Source organism: Eriocheir sinensis, chromosome 40, assembly GCF_024679095.1.
Source record: "Eriocheir sinensis breed Jianghai 21 chromosome 40, ASM2467909v1, whole genome shotgun sequence".
NCBI classification, from domain to species: domain Eukaryota; kingdom Metazoa; phylum Arthropoda; class Malacostraca; order Decapoda; family Varunidae; genus Eriocheir; species Eriocheir sinensis.
In genome coordinates this window covers 1,785,042-1,805,100 of record NC_066548.1, presented here as the reverse complement: position 1 = coordinate 1,805,100, position 20,059 = coordinate 1,785,042, and the positions used below count along the sequence as shown (strand labels likewise).

General features: G+C 40.5%; 1 protein-coding gene across 1 annotated transcript; it reads right to left on the bottom strand.

The window, feature by feature from the left end:
• Positions 1-1,374: 1,374 nt before the first annotated feature.
• On the bottom strand, positions 1,375-16,236 carry LOC127009178 (intraflagellar transport protein 122 homolog). Its single transcript, XM_050881983.1, has 27 exons — positions 16,077-16,236; positions 15,436-15,545; positions 15,073-15,193; positions 14,616-14,733; positions 14,121-14,213; positions 13,517-13,596; positions 13,273-13,348; positions 12,749-12,940; positions 12,228-12,425; positions 11,840-11,983; positions 11,535-11,672; positions 10,933-11,097; positions 10,613-10,732; positions 10,378-10,496; positions 9,949-10,102; positions 9,547-9,708; positions 8,849-9,015; positions 8,257-8,367; positions 7,729-7,892; positions 7,107-7,251; positions 6,576-6,669; positions 6,113-6,213; positions 5,289-5,397; positions 4,892-5,060; positions 4,439-4,695; positions 3,706-3,867; positions 1,375-3,538 (listed from the first exon to the last, which is right to left on the bottom strand). The coding sequence occupies exons 1-27, from the start codon at positions 16,133-16,135 to the stop codon at positions 3,437-3,439; spliced, it is 3,630 nt and encodes a 1,209-aa protein (XP_050737940.1). The 5' UTR covers positions 16,136-16,236; the 3' UTR covers positions 1,375-3,436.
• Between the last annotated feature and the right edge of the window lie 3,823 nt (positions 16,237-20,059).

Genomic DNA, 20,059 nt, shown 5'->3' with positions numbered 1-20,059 from the left:
CATGGCTCTCTGGGGCATCAATACATTCATAATTACAAAATCTTTTTCTTGGATACTCACCGTGTGGCGTCCTTGGGTGAACCAGTGAAGCCTTGTACCGAGTCAGGCCCACGTGTCCCTCCCTGATTATCGTTGTTCTTTCGACCTCTGTAGACGCTATGTTCAAACTCGGGTCAGTAAACGTGATAAATACAGTTCCATAAGGATTTACACACAAGAAGCAATGACTGTTTACATGCCATGCCAGCCTCAGGGCCTTCCCGGGCAGACGATGCCTCAAGGACGGTGCTGCCATCTAGTTCGAAGAAGGCCTCAATGTAGGTTCTCTCAGACGCTTCTCTTACCCACATCAACTATTTCTTAAGGCCAAAAAAGGAAATCAGTTGGGTTCTAATGAGTTTTTTTAGAAGAAGGGTCAAACTCCCATAAAACTACCCCTAGAAAGGCCCAAAACGCCTACGAGGGCTTCAATGTAGGTTCTCTCAGACGCTTCTCAACTATTTAAGGCCAAAAAAGGAAATCAGTTGGGTTCTAATGAGTTTTTTTAGATTCAAGGTACAGAAGGGTCAAACTACCATAAAACTACCCCTGGAAAGGCCCAAAACGCCTACGAGGGCCTCAATGTAGGTTCTCTCAGACGCTTCCCTCACCCACATCATTAAGGCCAAAAACGGAAATCACTTGGGTTCTAATGATTTTTTTTGGATTCATGGTTCAGAAGAAGGGTCAAACTACCACCAGGGTCATAAAACTACCCCTGGAAAGGCCCCAGCGCCTACGAAAACCTTTGCAAATATGTGCGTGCTGGGGCGCCGTTTTTTTATTTTTTTATTTTTTTTAAGAATACGCCCCCTGCTGCTGTCTGTGGGTCCAAAGAGATCTTGAGAATGTCTGGCTATTGAATAAGCGACTATAATGAAATAAAAGTAGAAATGAAATGATAAAAATGAATAATTATAATGAAAGAAATAAAAGCTAACAGGAGCACCTTGTTGCCTTGGCCCCGAGAGAGAGAGAGAGAGAGAGAGAGAGAGAGAGAGAGAGAGAGAGAGAGAGAACTCCCTCCCCCCTAGAGATTGATACTACTACTATTTCTTCTGATAAATCTAAATACACTTCCAATACACGACAGCCATTTCCACTGTATCACTGGTATGGCTGTATTCCTTCACTCCAGTCATCTATAACACTTTAGAGTATATGAACATACATTATACATAAACAAATATTGAAATTTCACTGTTAAAAAAAAGGAAATAGCGAAAAAAGAAAATAAATGTAGGAGTTTATAAGAGCTGACTAGATGAGTGTACGATTATAGGTTACCCACAAACAAAATCTGCATTATACATTATAGAGAGGACAAACAGTGAAACAGAGACTAGTTAAATAAAGTGTATTGACTAGAACAATATTTGGTTCACATAAAAGGTCATTTACATAGACAAACTGCAGAATACAGATCCTCATGGGAATATTAGGAGTACAGTCTTCTCCTAATGTGGGTTTTCTAATGACATTGTGCTCCAGTCTGCATTTCTAGTACAGGTCGAGAATCCTTTATCCGAAATTCTGGAATCCGAATTTTTTAAAAATCCGTAACACCTTTGGTTCCAGGAATTTCGGATAAGGGATTCTCAACCTGTACTTACAATTCTCAAACAATCATTACAAAAAACTGAAGACTGCAGATCCATACATTGTCGATCACATACTGGATCCTCATACAGTAACACAGATCAAAATGGCATCAACATTTCCATTATAAGTATTACCTGATTCATTATACTATACAAAAGTCTGAGAATGATTCAAGCCTAAGTTATTCATTCACCCAAAAGTCCTTCATTTCTTGCTTGTTTCACGGGCCAACTGGCTCTGATAGGTACAGTGTTTAGCTCTCATGACTGAAAGGTTGTGAGTTTGATCCAGGCTTTTGGCAGTTTATAAAAATTATGGTCTTTGCTACCAAACTCAGGGGATCTTTAATTACCTTTTATTTGTTTGTTTATCTGCAGTCAAAATCCTCATTCTGTATGTCTATTTATCTGCCTATCTATCTATCTATTAATTTATCCATCTATCTATTCATCCATTTATCTATCTATACTAAATGCTTCACAGGCATAAAAAGTAAAATCTTTCATCAACATCTGTTCTCTGACACAGTCTGCCTATTTCCTTCAGACAACCTTTTCTATTCTAGCATTGCATCATGTAGAGACAAAAGACTCCCATTACTTGTATGAAAAGTTTAACCATTTGAATAAATAAATGTATAAACAATGAATATACATAATAAAAACTTTTTAGATATTTGATCATGTCAACTGTAAAACATTAAATCTACTAGCCTAAATGTATGGCATTCTAATACTTTAAATAAGGCAAGAGTGCATCATGGCCATCTAAAGTGCCACCTGTATAAGACAAAATTTCTGGTTGAAGGTTATTACAATACTTATGAGCCTCTGTACAGGATATCACAATCTTGTACTACACCTATCATGAAAGCATTTAAGAAAATAGTACCTGTGAGACACATGGAGACAAGATTACCATACACAGGCACAATTAATTACTGTCTGAAGTGTTTACGTCAGGTCACTCTTGGTTTCTGTTCAAATTCAATGAACAGACTGGAGTAGAAATCCAGTTCAAAGAGGAATAAAAAGAAATCTCTAGTGAATGTCCCACTTCAGCTGCTTTGGTTGAATAGTACTCTTAAAATCATGATTCTTGGTAACTTATAGCTGTAGTAATTCAGTATTATGACTCTGGTGTAATATATATGACAAAAAATATTGACAGAGCTTCTCAAGTGTGGCAGAAGATAGTTGGCATCAATTCACTTCAGTTGAGTAAAAGGTTCAGAGTTTTGCCTTTGTAGCAGCACTCCCTGATGTAGTCCTTCACTGTCTGGGCCTCTTACTTTCCTCTTTTTCTTTCTTATATCCTCCTATACACTTTCATTAGCTACGGAATGAATGAAATGGTAACTGTCTGCTTCACGGAGACAAAAGTTTGGGTAGCTGGTCTGGCACTAAACAGATCTCAATTAGTATTTAGGAACATTCAGCTGTGGGGAATATGGAGCAGCCACTTGTTAGACTGTAAGACACGTTTGGGAGCTGTTGTGAGGTAAAAGGTAAAGTTGGGGGCATACGCTACAGCTGAACGTGGCCTCGGTACTCATCTCCTTCACCTTGGCCCTTTAGCCTGTGGAAGGTAAGAGACCATTACCCCAGGACACAGGGAGTGTTGTGAGGGGTTTCCTCCTAAGTGGGTATGTAGCTGCCTCTGAGACTTTGTGAGTAGAGGCACCTGTGTTGAACTTTGCTAAGGCTAATGTTGTGCTTCAATAGGTGCATACTCTTGTTGGCATATATAATATTTTGCACTAAAAACACACAGTATTCTATGTGTAATGTTCCAGTCATTCATTGTTGTTGTCTGGATTATCCCCGATAGGAGTGCGGCAGAAGGGGCAGTGACCCTTCTGGAGGACCTGTAGAGTGTAGTCGTCCGTGTGGAACATCTGCGAACAGATAAACAATCATATCTAATCAGCAAGCAATGGCTGAAAATTGCTGGCATATTTTCTTGAAGAAAATGGTAAATTATCATTAAATTCAAATTCACTTTGTAAAGAGGGATTGTACTCTTATACTTTAAAGATTTCATTTGTACTGCAATGAGAATTACCTTATTACAGTGGACACACAAAGTGATTGGCATGTCTGGCATGAAATTCTTGAAGTACTGGAAGCGAAGAGGCTTTGGCCAGCGACACACGATGACATCATGAGGTTCCAGTGCCACCAGGCCCTTCCTGCCCACCGTCACTGGCTGGTAGTCTGCATCTCCCTGAGGTGTGAGTGACTCAGTTGAGCAAGAGAAGACATAAAACTGCCAGAAAATGTATATATCCCTCATTCTAGCCATGCCTTATCACCAGCAAGCCATCTTTCCTCTCCACATTAGCTGACATCTTGCTTTAAAGACAAGATCTTAATAAATAGATTCAAGCAGATGCTGTTCCCTCTTGAACCTCTCCTATGAATGTATGTAAAGCCGGCAACTCTTTAACAGGCTGTCATACCCATTAATGCTGCACAAGTCAAGCCTATTTAGTTATCTCTGTTTTAGGTGCTTCAAATCTTAGGTCTGGGTGTATAACTCACATATAATCGCTCTCTTGAACCTGCCACAATGAGCTTAATATTCACAACTTTTCTTTATGCAAGTGTTAGAATCACAAAAAGCAATAGCAAAGTCACCTAACTATGACAATTTCTACTCAAAATGAATTTAAATTAATGGTCATCAAGGCAATGCCATATATACATGAACACCACTGACACAGAATCCTTTGATCCTTAATGAATAGCAAATTACAGTTTCAAACTTTCTACTGGCATAAACAAGTCATACTCACATAAAAGTTCATTAAATTAGCAGTGAATGGATCATCGCTTGGGTCAGCAGGGTCTGGTGAGTCGCCATCCAGGGTGAGGGCCTGGGCGTTGCCGGAGTCTGACCGCCGCCAATGATTCTCTTCCTCCTCTTCGTCACCATTAGGTTTGGGGTCATCCTCACTGCCAGAGTCACCCCCGCCAGACTGCTGGATGAGGTGCATCGCCTCCTCATCAGAGATTTCTTCCTCCAGCATAAACTCGACAACTGGTAAAATTTCTATACATAGGGAAAAAATGGTGTTAAATAGAGACTGATATTGCCTCAGGACAGCAGTTTGAAAATAAATGTTAACAATAATACACAATCAAATTATCTTGAGTATTAATGTAAAATAGAGATGATTCTGAGCAATATATTTTCCATACTGACATACATACAGAAAAGTTTGAAAGGCAATGAAGTATGATATTACCAAACGACACGAAGGAGTAGACGAACGGATGGCAACAATTAACACACTGGTTGCCGTTGTTGTTGACGAGTGGGTTGGTGGTGGAGCAGCGGTAGCACAGCGGCTGGTGCTCCTCATTGTCATGGAAAGGCTTGGCCCTGATCTTGAGGGCTGCTAACTCAACATCTTCCTGTGAGAGTAATGAGCAAAATGAATGTAGATATGCAGCCACTACTTAATGTGGAGTATGTTTGCCATTTGTATGCACCTTCCAATCATTGTAGACATGCAGACACTACTTCTAATTAATGTAGATATACAGAGATCACTTAAAACAGCGTATGTTCTGCCAGTATAAACAAGGGTCAACACAAGATGGTGTCTATGAAGCAATGTCCTACAGCATTCGTAAATATACCTGGAATCGCTGAGGAATGCGGAGTGCTTGCAGCTTATCCAGGACATAGCGAGCAAGTTTGTATGCTTCAAGATTCCTTGCCTGCTTAGAGAGGGTGTACAAGGTGGAGCTGAATATTTATTAAGGAATTAAACATTGTGAAAAATACTGTTCCTCATCTTCATCATTTCATCGACATCTGCTCCTAGGAGTTCCCACCAGGGGATGGCCACGGCAGAAGAGTTTCCATCTTTCTCTATCTAGACACTCCCTCCTTGCCTGCTCACAGTTCCTCAAGGATCTTTCACCCCTCTCCCTAACATACTTTTGCATCCTATCTCTCCATTTCACTGGAGGTCGTCCTCTAACATTCCCTCCCTCTATCTCACTCACATACACCCTTCTGGTCATCTCACTCTCCTCCATTTGCTCCATGTGGCCAAATCACTTTAAAGTCTGTCGCTTCACTTCTTCCACCACTGTTGAATAACATAAACATTAATTGCTGCTGTTTAAATTAATCTTACTGTTCTTAAATTAGTTCTGGAAAAATAATAAAAAGGCCTACATTATGTTGACACAAATATTGTTGAAACACACGAAGGCAGTGATGAGAATGATCTGAAACATCTTAGAGAAAACATAACTATAAAATAAAGCATATAACAAGGAATAAAGAACGGCCTTTCCCCATTCTATCAATATTATGCTCCTGCTTTAAAGTAATAATGCATGTAGTCCTGTCTCATTAAATAACTAATCTTTCCAAACACTTTCAAATTGAAGACTATAAAACAAACTAAAACATCATGACAGGCAACTAAGGACAGCTGTGCCAAGGATACAACTTAGAGATGCCGGTGGGCTGCGCAGTCATGAGTTCGTGCATCAAGAACCGAGATATGTTGAACAGCGCCTCGGGCATGTAGGCTGTGAAAGGCTCGTCCTGCAGGGGGAAAAGGAAGGGCTAGAGAAGAATGTAATCATCACTCTAAATACTCATATAATCAGAAATGAGTAAGTTAAATTGCTTCTATATGAGGAAAATATGGAAGTGGGAGGACCGGAGTAGTGTGTAATCCTCACTGTAAACATAACCACAAATGAGTCTCAATTCTATTACTACTACATATGGAAATCTTACAACAGAATGAACTAAATTTCCTATATTTGTAAGTTTACATTGCATGGGGACTTGACACTGCTTCATTCATTCATTCATGCATTCATTATATGGAAAAAAACTCAACAATTAGAAACCAATAAGACATGTATAATTAAGCTTGAAAAACAGCAGTAAGGACTTACCATGTAGCGCTGAATAGTATGATAAACATAATACATGGACGCTTTCTTCTGGTAGTCGCTAAATTTGTTCATCATGGTGCTGATGTCCCCTCCTCTGTAAAGGTAAAGGTGTGTCAGTTAGTTGCTTCAGGGCTGATCGATCACCACCCTGAGATCTTAAGTACCTCAGCCTCGCTTCACACATCTTTCTACTCTTACTAGATGTGCCTAGATGCCTCTCTGATCTAAATTGTCTGTCTTATTGAGAATTCCTCCTGACTTGCTTTCATATGATTTATGTTTTCAATATTTTACAATCTGCCCCTGAAATGCCTCCTTTAGTGTAAAAACAAAAAAGTGAAAGATGAGACTCTGGCAATTATGAGAAATAAGAGGACACCCATCCTTCCTTTCTCTGACTTTAATAAACAATAAAGATTAAAATTTTAGGTTCAGTATAATAAAAGTTCAATGTCAAGAATAATGACAGAGATATACTTAAAGGGAGTTATAAGGAATGTGAAGAAGGATATAATAGAGGATTTCACTTACTCTTCTGCTGCTATGTCCAAACACTGCATTGACAGCATCCAGAAGTAGTAACCAGCATCATCAAATCTGTTTTCATTCACTGCATTCATGGTGAGCTGCTCCAGGACTCTAAAGGCCTCATCTGGTTTACCAGCCTTATGGAAAGCTGAAAAATAACATGAAGTAATGTGTGTGTGTTTGTGTGTGATCTTACCTAATTGAGTTATTACAAGTTTGAGTCATTTTTGTTGTGTCCCATATTTTGAAACTATTTTATCATATTTTTCTTTACAACTGTGTGTTACTTGGAGCACACATCGGCCTGGGCCAGTCAGTCAGTGCACATCATTGATTCAAACTTACTAGTGAAGTGTACACACACACACACACACACACACACACATACAAATGGAAATCCTAATACACAAAACCCAACATTTGACTGTGCTCCCCAAAAACATTCTATTTTGCTTCTATAAACATTACATACTTTTCAGGTGCTAACCTCTGGCTAAAACTGTGGGTATTTTTTGGAATTTTGCTTCTATTGCGTGTAAACATTTTGTGGTCACATTTCAAACCAGTTAAATTAAGTAATACACATTTTACTGAAGCATTATGATATATTCAAAATAATGCTCACCTTTCTGTGCCTGTAGAAACTTGTCTTGTTCAGCGAGGGATGTGGCGTAGGGCACATAGACCAACTGTCGGAACTCTGGGTGCTTCTCCACCCACATGAACGCCTCATCCCAGTCCTGAACCTCCACATAGAGCTCTATCACACTCTGGATTTCCCCCATTTTCCTGCACAAAGAAAAAGATGGTGATAATGATGATGATAATGTCCTTATATATTGAGCCAACATTAAGGGCCGTTTTCACAGTCGTTTTGTTTGTTTTGATCGTTACCAATGGTGCCGATCGACGCTATAGTTTTCCACGTGAAACTGGCCGATGGGGTAGTGGCAGCTACAGAGGAAGCGAGAGGTGTTGAGAGTGTGTGGTAAGGTGCGGGGCTAGGCTAACCCCGCAGCCGCCACTACCCCATCGGCCAGTTTTAAGTGGAAATTCTATAGTGGCGATCGGCACCATTGGTAACGATCAAAACAACTGTGAAAGCGGCCCTAAGGCTTTCCCATTCCCCTCAAATATAAATCAACATACTTACTTGTACATTTCTGCAGCATAGGTGAGGGAGTTGAGGCGTCGCAAGTGGTCAGCACACAGGTTCAGGGTCTGACTGTCAGCCTTGTCAGTCTTGCGGCCCACGTCCAACAACCTGGAGGTACAAGCAATGGCTGACATGGCTAACAGATGAGAAATTTCAATACACAAACTGCATTTCACCTATTTTTTCATTTACTCTTTCCCTAACAAGTACTCTCCTAAATATTCATCCATCCATCACATAATGCATTCTTCTGGGCCTGCTTTCTATTTCATCAATGTCACTCTTTTGATGCAAGCTATATATCCATGCTCTCTATTTCAACCTTTTTTATCATTTCCTATATCATTTACAACTACAGCTAAATATTCATCCATCCATCACACAAATTATTCTTAGTTTCTTATCTATTTAATCAATGTCCCTCTTTAGATACATGTTATATTTTGGTCACCCTCACTAATAATATCCTTTCATCTACCCAAGAAGCATCAGATGTTGCAAGATTTACTATAAAGCTCTGGTTGCTGAAGTCAGAGCTATCCTTTACTCCTTATGGCTATGTTCTAAGGGAAGGTAAGTTCATACGTACATGTCCACCCATCCATTCTCTCCCATTATTTCTATCGCCTTGTGAGTCTCCCCGGCAGACAGGTACATCTCAGCCGCTGCCCGAGGCTCGTTGATGTTCCGGGCCCAGTCTGCCTTCTTCCTGATCAGCTGCTTTCTGTCCACTGTCTCGTCTGATCCAAGATATTCCTGCAAGAATTACCAGAATCAGTAAAGGATGAGGATATTAAAGTCCATGTACAGAGAAAAGTAACCATTCACCCTTTGACTGCAGATTTCCTATAAGAAGACGTCACCAAGCTACAGGAGTGGAGCAATAAGTGGCTGCTATAGTTCAATGAAGAAAAATGTAAAGTCATGCACCTTGGGATGGGAAATCCAGCATACCAATACCACATGGGAAACGCTCCACTATCCATTACAGAGGCAGAGAAAGACCTGAGAGTATATGTTACCAGGCTACCAGTGAAAGCAAAAACCATGCTGATCGCAGGGGACAGGTTAAGGGCATACAAAAAAGATGTTTGAACCCAAAAATGGGAACTATAAGTGAAATGGAAATGTACAATGTTAGCGACATAAGAATCGAGGAGTCAATGTTGATACTCGGAGAAAATCGTTTCAGGAAGAAGTTGAGGTGTAGGAGAGAGAGACGGTACTGGCAACATTCCCTTTGTGATTTCAGCCCTTAGAGGCAACACAGAGTAGCTACATAATTACCTGTGCCAGATCAAACATCCTGAGGTCTGTGTACATGTTCATGGCCGCCTGGTCCTTGCCACATTTGCGGTACAGCTTGGCCGCCTCAGAAAACTTGCCGTCATACGCTAAGATGTCTGCCAAAAAGAAGTTATTGTCGATCTCTCCTTTGTGTCGTCGATCCTGAAAAAAACACAAAATCAAATGAACAACACAAAGACACACAGACTAAAAGGGTTGTAGCTTCTATATCCCTGAAGGTTTGTGAAATAAAAAATAAAATAACTTAAAAATAAATAAATTCATGTTGCTTATAGTTTACATTTTCTACCTAGTTCTCTGCTAACTAGTCACTGAAAGCATAGCTGAAATGGATTACATATTTCAAAGCACAATGCAAGGCAGCCATTTGCACATTCTTACCTCAATAGAATGTATCAACTCCAGGTGTCGCAGATTCTTTACTCGTGTGAATGCTTTCTTTGCTATGTTGTACTCCAGTCCCTCAAGAGCTGCTTTGGCCAGTGCTTCCCAGTCCCCATCAGTGACGCCCAAGCAGGCAATTTCATAAGCCTCCCTGTGGAAAACATACCGGGAACATAATTATATAAGGTACAGTAATGAAGCATACACACAAACCCAAATGGAACCCGAAAATACAAATGCAATGTTGAAAATGACAAATTTACTGTTGAAAAGGAGCAGCATACACCACAGTATTTAGATCAATGATAAAGATCAGAGGAGATTTCTTGTACAGGGAAGGAGAGGGAAATGACAGAAAACCAAAGACACACATTGCCTTGATGATCTCCCAAAACATATATGATGAAATAAATCAATAATACTCACTTGAACAGTTTCTTATCCAGGTACTGGTACATTGGAGCTGACTGAGGCACCTCAATGGTGGACATGCTGTAGATGTGGAGACAGAAGATCTTGCTGCCACTAAACCCAACAACAAAGCCCTGTAAATTAATAATCTATGAAAATCAGGCTATAAATTGCAAATACAAGCAAATGGCTCAACATATTTTTTTCAGAACAATGATGGAGCATATTAATAAAACTAGCAACACTGTACCTGTAATTTTTGTTGATGTGTTGGAAAAGTAGAAGCCTTGATATTTAGGGTGTTGCTTCCAGAGAAACAGAGCATGTCTTCACAACTAGTGTTCCAAGCAACACTGTTGGCATTTGGCTCCTGAAAGATAAATAGACAGAGAAATAGGTATAAAAATATAACTAGATTCAATAAAAAATAAATAGAAAGAAAGGAACAAAGAAAGAAAAAGAAAAAAATTAAAGAGTTAAATGAAGGAAGGAAATTGAAAAGATAGAAAGAAATGATAAAAAGGAAAGAAAAATAAGGACAAAAATTAATAAAAATTGTAAAAAAAATACCTGGAAAGCCATCTCCAGGGTCTTGACATCATAGACAAGGAGTGTGCTGTGCTCGTCCACCACCGCCAGCTTCTGCCGCGAGGAGCTCAGGTCCAGGCAGCGGATGGCCGAGGGGACCTTCAGCAGAGGCACAGGGAAGGCGTTGTCCAGGAAAATCTTAAGAACCTGTCCATGGAAAGGGAGGGATAGCTGAAAGGAGTGCTTCAAGGCAATCCAATAATGTGTGAGTAAAACTGATGTAATGTGCAAGCCCTTTTTTGCCTCCATACATCTGATGATGGGCAAAGCACCACTATGCAGTGTTGGTAACAGCATCATTATCAAAGCGAGTAACAGGTCAGCAGTAAAAATCTTTGAATGATGAGCAACTTTAAAAGTAAGTTATGTTTCCTTCAACTATGAGCTTTTGTTTGTTATAATAATAACAGTGATGAGAATTATCATAATGATGATAATGATAGTGATTTTCCAGGAGATTTTGCATATGTTTCTATTCATATCTGTATGTAAATAATCAAATAAATTTGAAACAGAGAAATTGGGCAAGTTCTGCAAACTGTGCAACTATACTTAGTTGTGCTAGATTTAAACCTAGAACACACCTGTCCATTCTTGAGGCCGAGCAGAAGGCCCTCCCTGCTGGGCGGGCCGCCCACCACCTTGATGTACCGGATCAAGGAGTCCATCTGCCACTCACGCTCTTTGTTCCCCACAAAGTTTAGACATTGTAACCGTTTCTCCTGCAACCAAAGTACAGCGTCATTCCTTGGAGCCAAGAGTGCTTAGTTTCACCAATAACAAACAATTTGGCATGACAACACACTGCATGCCTTTATATGCTAAAAATGTACTGCATTACAAACAGTAATGAAATAATAAAGGCCAACATATGCAATAAAATGTTTACCTGACACAGGACAATGTGATTCGTACAAACAACCAACAAGTTACAATCCAGCCGCTGGTTTATCTTCTCCCTCACTCTGTAGTGCATGTCCGAGGCTTCCTGGGAGTACAGCTCGTAGATAATGATTCTCTCAGGCAGTTGTACCTAGGGAAACCATTATCATTATATACTGTCTGTAACTTTTATACTGGGAACACAAATCAAAGTCAACAAAGAGCTAATTGAATATGTAATAGTAATTGCAATTCACTTGAAAATTCTTCACTTCAAATTACATCTGCCTAAACATGCTACTATCACTTTTTTGAATAACAAACCCTAACCTCTCACAGCAGAAAAATCCTCCTGTAACTGAGGCTACAAATAAATCCATAAAGTGTGTACTCACAGCCAAACGATGCTTGTAGATGGCAATCTTTTTGACAAGATCCCGACACTTGATCCTCACTTTCTGCTCTGTGATGAGATGCTGTATGATGACATCTGTCATGTTCTCTCGAAACGCATAGCGTTCCTTGTACAGGCCATGGACCGTGGAAAATATCAATTGGTAGTATGCAATGGTCCCATCCTGGCATCCAATGGCCTGAAAATAAACATTTTGCTGCTTTTTTGATGTAAATGATGCAAATGAAGCATAACTTCCAACATATTACCCCACGTAACACGTTATGGTAATAGTTTTATGCTTTGCACACTGGCAGTTTCAAACCAATGAGATTGATATTTCTGTGTCCAAAGGTTGTAACACTGCCCAAAGCAGGACACTGAATTATTGGGACGTACCGGCCTTCATTTACCTTATTTACATTTCCAGATTCACATTTTTCAATAATATTAATATAGGCAAAAGTGTCATGTGGGACAAACGTCACACAAAGTAATAACAAACCCATTGGTTTCCCTCACCACAAAGTTGGAGTCTGGACGGGCAGCACAGCACCACACCCAAGACGACTGTTCCCCGATGGTGCCCAGCTTGACTCCTTCCCTGGTGTAAAGGAGACAGGCCTTGTTGGAGCCCCCAACCAGCAGGTACTCCCCCTTGCTGAAGTAACTCACACAGCACGGGTCAAAGCCAAGTATTCTCTCCTTCCCAACCTGAAAGAGAACACGCTCATGACTCATGAATTCTTTAATTATGCTACTTCTGTTTGACTGCTGCAGTATATCATCTCAATAATACTGGTGGGATAAACTAGCTTAATGACCAGCCTTGGTAAACTTATTCATCACTGGCTAGTTGGCGATAATTCTGTTTTTTAGAAGTCTTTATGTGGTGATCAACTGCTATTATAATTAATCTACCATGCATATGAAAATGGTTGATGATGATAATAGCAATGATGATATGATGATTATGATTACAATGATGATGATGATAATGATGCATACTTTTTATATTTCCACTCTCTCAGCATCTGCCTACATACCTGTTTGCCACTGAGTGTGTAGAATGAGATGTTTTGGCCCCAGTCAGCAACACAAAGAACATCGACAGGCTCATCCCTGAAAAATGACACAAATGTTTTACAAATATCTAAAATAGTTACTCTACACCTCATTATCATCATTAAAACTTAAGGAGGGTCCACTTTTTTAAGCAGTTCTTTTGCAAGCTTTTTTCATTCTGTTTTCTTCCCTCAATTGTCTCCTATGCTGTAAAATAACACTTACTTAGAGGGATTCCAAGCAATTGACCAAATGGGAGAGTTTACTCCTCCTGGACGTTCAATTCTCATCTTCTCTTCCCCAACCTGCATGAAGAAAAATCATAAATAGTCTCACATTTTTAACTTTTGTAAGAATATGAATGAGTAAATGAAGAGTTCCCTGAAAGAATAAAAAGTAGGAGTTCCTGAAGATATCTACTGGTTGTTCTTTGGGAAAATCACCAACATAAATGGATTCACAGTTATAAATGTGACAAGCAAAGGGGAGAACATTAGCACAAGGGTTTAAATGGTTGCATCATGGTACACAAAAGACTGAACTGTTGACAAATTAACTGTATATCATTAACTTCATGGTACTGAAACATATCAAGTTGTGTAGCAAGACCTTCTATTCAAAGTTTATATTCCACTAGAGAATATTTCACTTTTGGAGAAGCAGCAACACTTTAATAGAGCTCTCTAAGCAAATATGTATGTAAACTGTTACTGAGCCAATTTAGTGCATTGAAAAATTGTGGATATAAAGACAAGGTAGTACACAGGTTTTGTCTCAATTAGAATTTCTTGTACCAGTAACTCTCATGTAAAGTCTGTACATGCATTACCTTGCTTCTGATGGACACCACCCCATTGGCCAGTCCGAGGGCCATGTACACACCATCATTGGTCCAAGCACAGCAACAGATCCTACTTGTGCTCTATGAGAAAAAACACATTGATTAGTTGTTTGTGCAAGCCATATACAAACCTTCCGACACCCAAGATCTTACGCCTCAAAAGGGAATGCCTGCCAACCTTCACTCTCTCTGATAAGTAAACATTTAAAGACTTAATGACTCAACAAGTTTAATATATCCAGAGACTTTTTAAACCCTGCAACTCATCTGCCAACATAAACCATTACTAGTTATATCATAAATCTCTTTCCTTTGGGTTTCAACTTCAATTATATGTTGTACTCTTTCCTGCCTCTGTACTTCATGCATTAACGGCTGACTGTTCTGTATTTACTATCAAGGCTGCAAGGTGGTTCATTGTCTGTACCCATTACTTTTGCTTTTCTGTTCCCTTTCATATTGGTGCTCATTTCAATTACTAACCTTGTGCTTCTGTACACTCTTCTGTTCAGGAGACCACAAGCCAAAATCACTGAGGGCACAGGAGGCCAACTGGTGGGACACAGGGTTGTATGCCAGGCACTGTATTGCATCATTATGGCTGGAGAAAAAATAATGATAAAACACACCAGCATAACACACTCAAAGCATATTATCATACAAGAAAATATATCTAAATTAGACAAACCTAAACATGATGAACTTCATAGAAATATTGGAAGCTGTGTGGAGGCATGCAAACACAACCACACAGCTTTGTTCAAGTGGTGTGGACTCATGAGTGTCAGTTCAGCAGTGATTTATGAGGAAAAATTACACATTCCTTTCCCTCATATTCTTTCAAAAAGCCTTCACATTGTAGCTTCCCCCAAGACTTCTGTCCAAGTTCAACTTTAATTTATAGCAATATTTTGAGAACAAGAATTATTACACAACTTACGAGTACTTGAGGATGCCTTCTAACTTTGATGTCCATATGATGACACTTTTGTCAGCACTGCCTGATGCGAACCGTTTGCCGTCTTTGCTGTAGCACACACAGTAAACGGCTTCTTTATGACCTGAGAGGAAAATATTAGACTTATAGAATTATGGACTTGCCAATAGGAAGATGTTGTTCACTACTTCTAACATTCTTTTACTTTCTCTTCACATGTCTAAATTCACCTTGGAACTCCTATTTCAATACCCTGTACATGACACAATGAGAGAAAAAAACTGAATTCAACTCCAGTGAAAGAAAAATTGCTTGAAACTGGGCAAGATGAGAGAGAGAGAGCGAGAGAGAGAGGCTCCAGCGTACCCTTGAGGGGCTGCACCAGCGCTCCATCTGTCGTGTCGTACACCAGCACACGGTTTCCTGCGGCTACAATGAGCTGCGAGCCATCAGGTTTGAAGCACAAGTCATAGATGCTGTGGGGGAAAATAAGGGAATTGGTGACTGTTACAATAATCGCTATTGAATATGAAAGAAAATATCAGCACGGGAGCTCTAACCAGGCTACCCTCCCCTGTGTTCCCCCATTTTTTATTCTTCTCTTTACACTATTCATACAGTCTCTTATTTTTCACATCCATGTCTGATCATTGAGGGACCTATTTCTATATTTCTATTTTCCCTTGATACCCTTTCATGGACCTAAAGAATAATGATAATAATAATAATAATAATAATAATAATAATAATAATAATAATAATAATACCAAACCTTGTTTATGTCTCACAACCTAGCTATTTACAGTATATCAGACATTAATTTTCCCCCTGTACATAATTCATCTATCTCCTTAATTAACACTGTCTAGTTTGGTGAGACAAATATAGACTATAGTTTCAGAAGCTGTCAAAGAAACCACTGCAAACTTCAGCGTCCTTTCACAAGCCATTAACGGTGTGCCAGGCGTTCATATCTCACGCCATACTTGACCATTCCTTTTCCTTACCATTGTTCTACCTTGTCCCTGTCGTGCACCTTGTCTACCCAGGTCGGCACGGCCCTCATGGTCTCGGCTTCACTCTCCCGCGGCGCCCGAGGTTCGCGGCATCGTCTGGAATGCGAGGAAGGGATGGGAGGGGCGGGGCGGGGGGAGGACCTGTCAATGTCAACAATCAGGGAGTAGGTATATAAAACCCCTAGGTCAAAGTCAAAGGATAAAGCTAGAAAAACGGGTCCAAGTGACTATAATAAGAGAGATAATGGAAAATGATCAAATGGAGATAGACAAGAATTGATTGATTGATTGGGTTGGTAGTATAAGACACTCTCGCCTCTCACATCAGTTATTTCTAAAGGTCAAAAACGGGGTCAGTCGGGTTCTAATGAGTGTTTCTTTAGGTTCACGGTACAGAGGAAGAGTCAAACTACCACCTGGGTCATAAAACTACCCCTGGAAGTGCCCACAACTCCTACGAAAGCCATGTCAATTATGTGTTCTTGGGCTGTGATATATCTTGTAATACGACCATTGTTGCAAGAAGGGAGGAGCATGCCATCCCAACCCCCAGGCAGTACAGAGTTTAGTAAAAATAAAGAAAGTAACAATGGACAAATAGCTAAATTAAATTCGCTCCGCCTCGCCACCATCACTTCCTAAATAAATTCTATATAGCCACTCTACAACCTAAACCACTACTGTACGTCACTATACCAGCTGATTAACCACCTCGTAACAACCACTAACATCACCGCCAGGCCGACCTTACCACTATAACCACAACTAACCACCACCACTATACCGGCCATTATCGGCTAGCCCTACTGCCATTCTTCCTCGCCACAAGTTTAGTTCCGGCAGTCATCAAGGAGGCCGCTGCAGGAAGCTTGAATCTCTGAGCGTATGTGATACCAATGATCACCATACCGCTTGGCTTTAAGGGGCGAGGAGGTGGAGCGTTCGTTTGTGTGATGTAACTGGTGTCAGGCCGCTCTCCCCTTCCCTGGTGGTGTGGTTCCGTTATATAGTGGCGCAGGCGTGGAGCGTTATTTTGTGTGATGGGGGGTGGTGTTCTTGCTTCTTCCCTCCCGGTGTGGTGTGGTTCCGACCGGTAGCAGCGAAGGATTGGGCCAAATTTGTGGCTTTACCGTGTAGCAGCGATGGCCAAATTTATGCCATGATTATAAACCCCCCAAAATAGATGATACATAATCTGATCACAAATGCTTTGATATATATTATGAAATGGTTTGTGTGAGAGGTGATTTTTTCTCATTTTTCTCGCTTAGAGGGACCATTAAGAAACATGATCCCCGCTGCTACCGGGTTAAGTTAGAGTTAATTGAAGGCCATGCATCCCGCCTTCCTCAGAAAAATGCCTCCAGAATCTGATTACATAAAAGGTTCTTCTTCGGTGCGGCCTGCTCAGTCAAGGATATAATCACCTTCACCTTCTTTGGTCCCTTAATAGTTCTGAAAAGAGTAGCAAGTCACCGCCAGTTATTAGGCTACCTACTGGCCCTCGGCGTCGGCGTTCGTCTCTCCCTCATTTGCATCCGGTTCGAACCCATAGCCTTCCTTTCTCTTTTCTTTTCTTTCTTTTTTTTTTCGTTGGGGATATACCCCAAGGGAGGAAAGCGGTGCATTTCTTTCCTACTTTCTATAGTTTCTCTACTGTCGTGAAGATTTGGATCTCGAAGAAGTATTTTAATATCTTGAAAATTCGTTATTTGTATTATCTATCTATTTATCAATATATCTAAGTCTGCGCACGCGAGAATACAGATAGACAAATACATAGGTAGATAGACAGATAGATAGATGAATAGATAGATATAGATATACACGTTACATTTTTAATTTAAAGTCTTCGATCACACGACCAGATATCGAACGTGGCTTATCATAATTCCTACCTAGAAAATATGCAAGATGGAGATATTTTAGATGCATTGCGTATTTGAACCCATCTTTTGCGTTAACAGACCATACACTTAATTTCTACGCGTACTGCCAGCCGGGATGCCACACACTTTATGATTTCAGATTGAGAAAAGTAAGCATATATGGAAAGGTATCGTACAACCTTCAAAAACTAAAATCATATACGTGCATACCCTCCTCCACCTCCTCCCCTTCAATTTTTCGTCTTCCTTCTTCACCGCCCACGTAGGTACAGTAGGCCTACCTCCTCTTCCTCTTCCTTTCCTCCTCCTCTTCATTTTCTCGCCTTCGATCACTGTCCACGTAGAGTAGGCTACCTCCTCTTCCTCTTTTTTTTTCTCGTCTTCCTCCTTCACAACAGCGGAAACACGGCACCTTCCACGCACAGTAACCACCAGAGAGCACTGAGCTTCTGCACCATGAAGTTAACCTTGGCCATCAGTCTCCACCTTTCCCATCGCCACACGCAAGCCACTCAGCCCAATGTCAGTTCCTCACCTATATATACACCGCCTCAGCACGTACCGCCCTCACACCTACGATAGATAGATAGATAGATGGTGTGTGTGTGTGTGTGTGACAACAATCATCAAAATCGGAAGTAGTTGGCTATACGTGCTTGGAAAGTTTCTCTCCAACGCACAGACAACGGAAGTGGCCGCAGACACCACAAAACCTTCACTACCTACCTACGCCTGAGAGGAGACAAGGCGAGAATCACCATAGATGCTTATTCCTCCCCTGACAGATGCGTCCACCTCCCTTCCCTTGTGTCAGATGCAATGCTGCGACAGAACATTCGCCTTCTAATGAACCACTTGCATTCAGCTTTAAACAGAGACAGGAATGGACTAAGATCTTTATGTATATAGTTTTAAAGATCTTGGGATGAGCTTGACCATGTGCACTCGGCCAAATAGAGACAGACAGGAATGGGCCAAAAATCTTTAAATGCTGGTGATATGGGCTAGGCCACCATTCCAACAACCAGACGGGCACGTGTTCGCCAAATAGTCGTTCACGATAAAGCCCTAGAGTTACTGATTGTTATATACCTTTTACAACTGATATAAACCAATCCGTCATTCAAACTGGGAATAAATTGACCTATATAGAACTGGGCTGCAATGCTGTCAGAAACCAAGGTAATGTTGACAGCTCTTTACCACAGGGATAAAAGCGAAAAGCTTCAATCAGTGTGTTCTCGACAATGACCAAGTCTCAGAAAAGGAAACTGATATAAGTCCCAGAAAAGGAATGGAGAGATCAGTGCTTGGAGTCACTATAAATGAACAAAAACTGGAAAAAAAAAAAAAATAGGTTAGCATTTTTAGACGCCTCTGCCTCTGACATCAAGTTCATGGTACATAAGGGTCAAACTACCACCAGGGTCATTAAACTATCCCTGGAAATGCCCTCAACTCTCCTACGAAAGCCTTGTCAAATATATGGTAATGTTGAAAGCTCTCTACTGCAGGGATATAAAAAAGCGAAGTTTCAATTAGTGTATTCTCGACAATGACCAAGTCTCAGAAAAGGAAACTGATATAAGTACCCGAAAAGGAATGGAGAGATCAATGCTTGGAATCACTTAAATGAACAAAAACAATGCAAAAAATAAATAAATAAATAGAATTAGCAATGTTCTCCCACGAAAGGGTTGAGCGGGATTGAAGTTTCCTACGAGGCAACAGGTATAATTAAGGTAGTGTAGGTAATTAAAGGCAGGGCTTAATTATTCCACCTCCTTGACCATGACTAATAACCCTGCAACGCCCCTCCCTGCGTCACAGAAGCCTCTACATGCCTAAAGCCACTCCTGCAGCCTACTGTAGGGGGGATCCTTGCGTCACTTCCTGCAATCCTGTCTAGTGTAATGAATCCTTCCGTTCGTTTTGTATAGAGACTCTTCAAGTGTTTCTAAAAATAACCGAGATCAAAGGAGGTTCTGAAAATAACGACCGGCTGCTGGACTTACCCTCCGTGACATCAGCTGGGCTAATGAATTTTGGGTTGTATTATAAAACAGTTCGTCGCCCAAGCACATA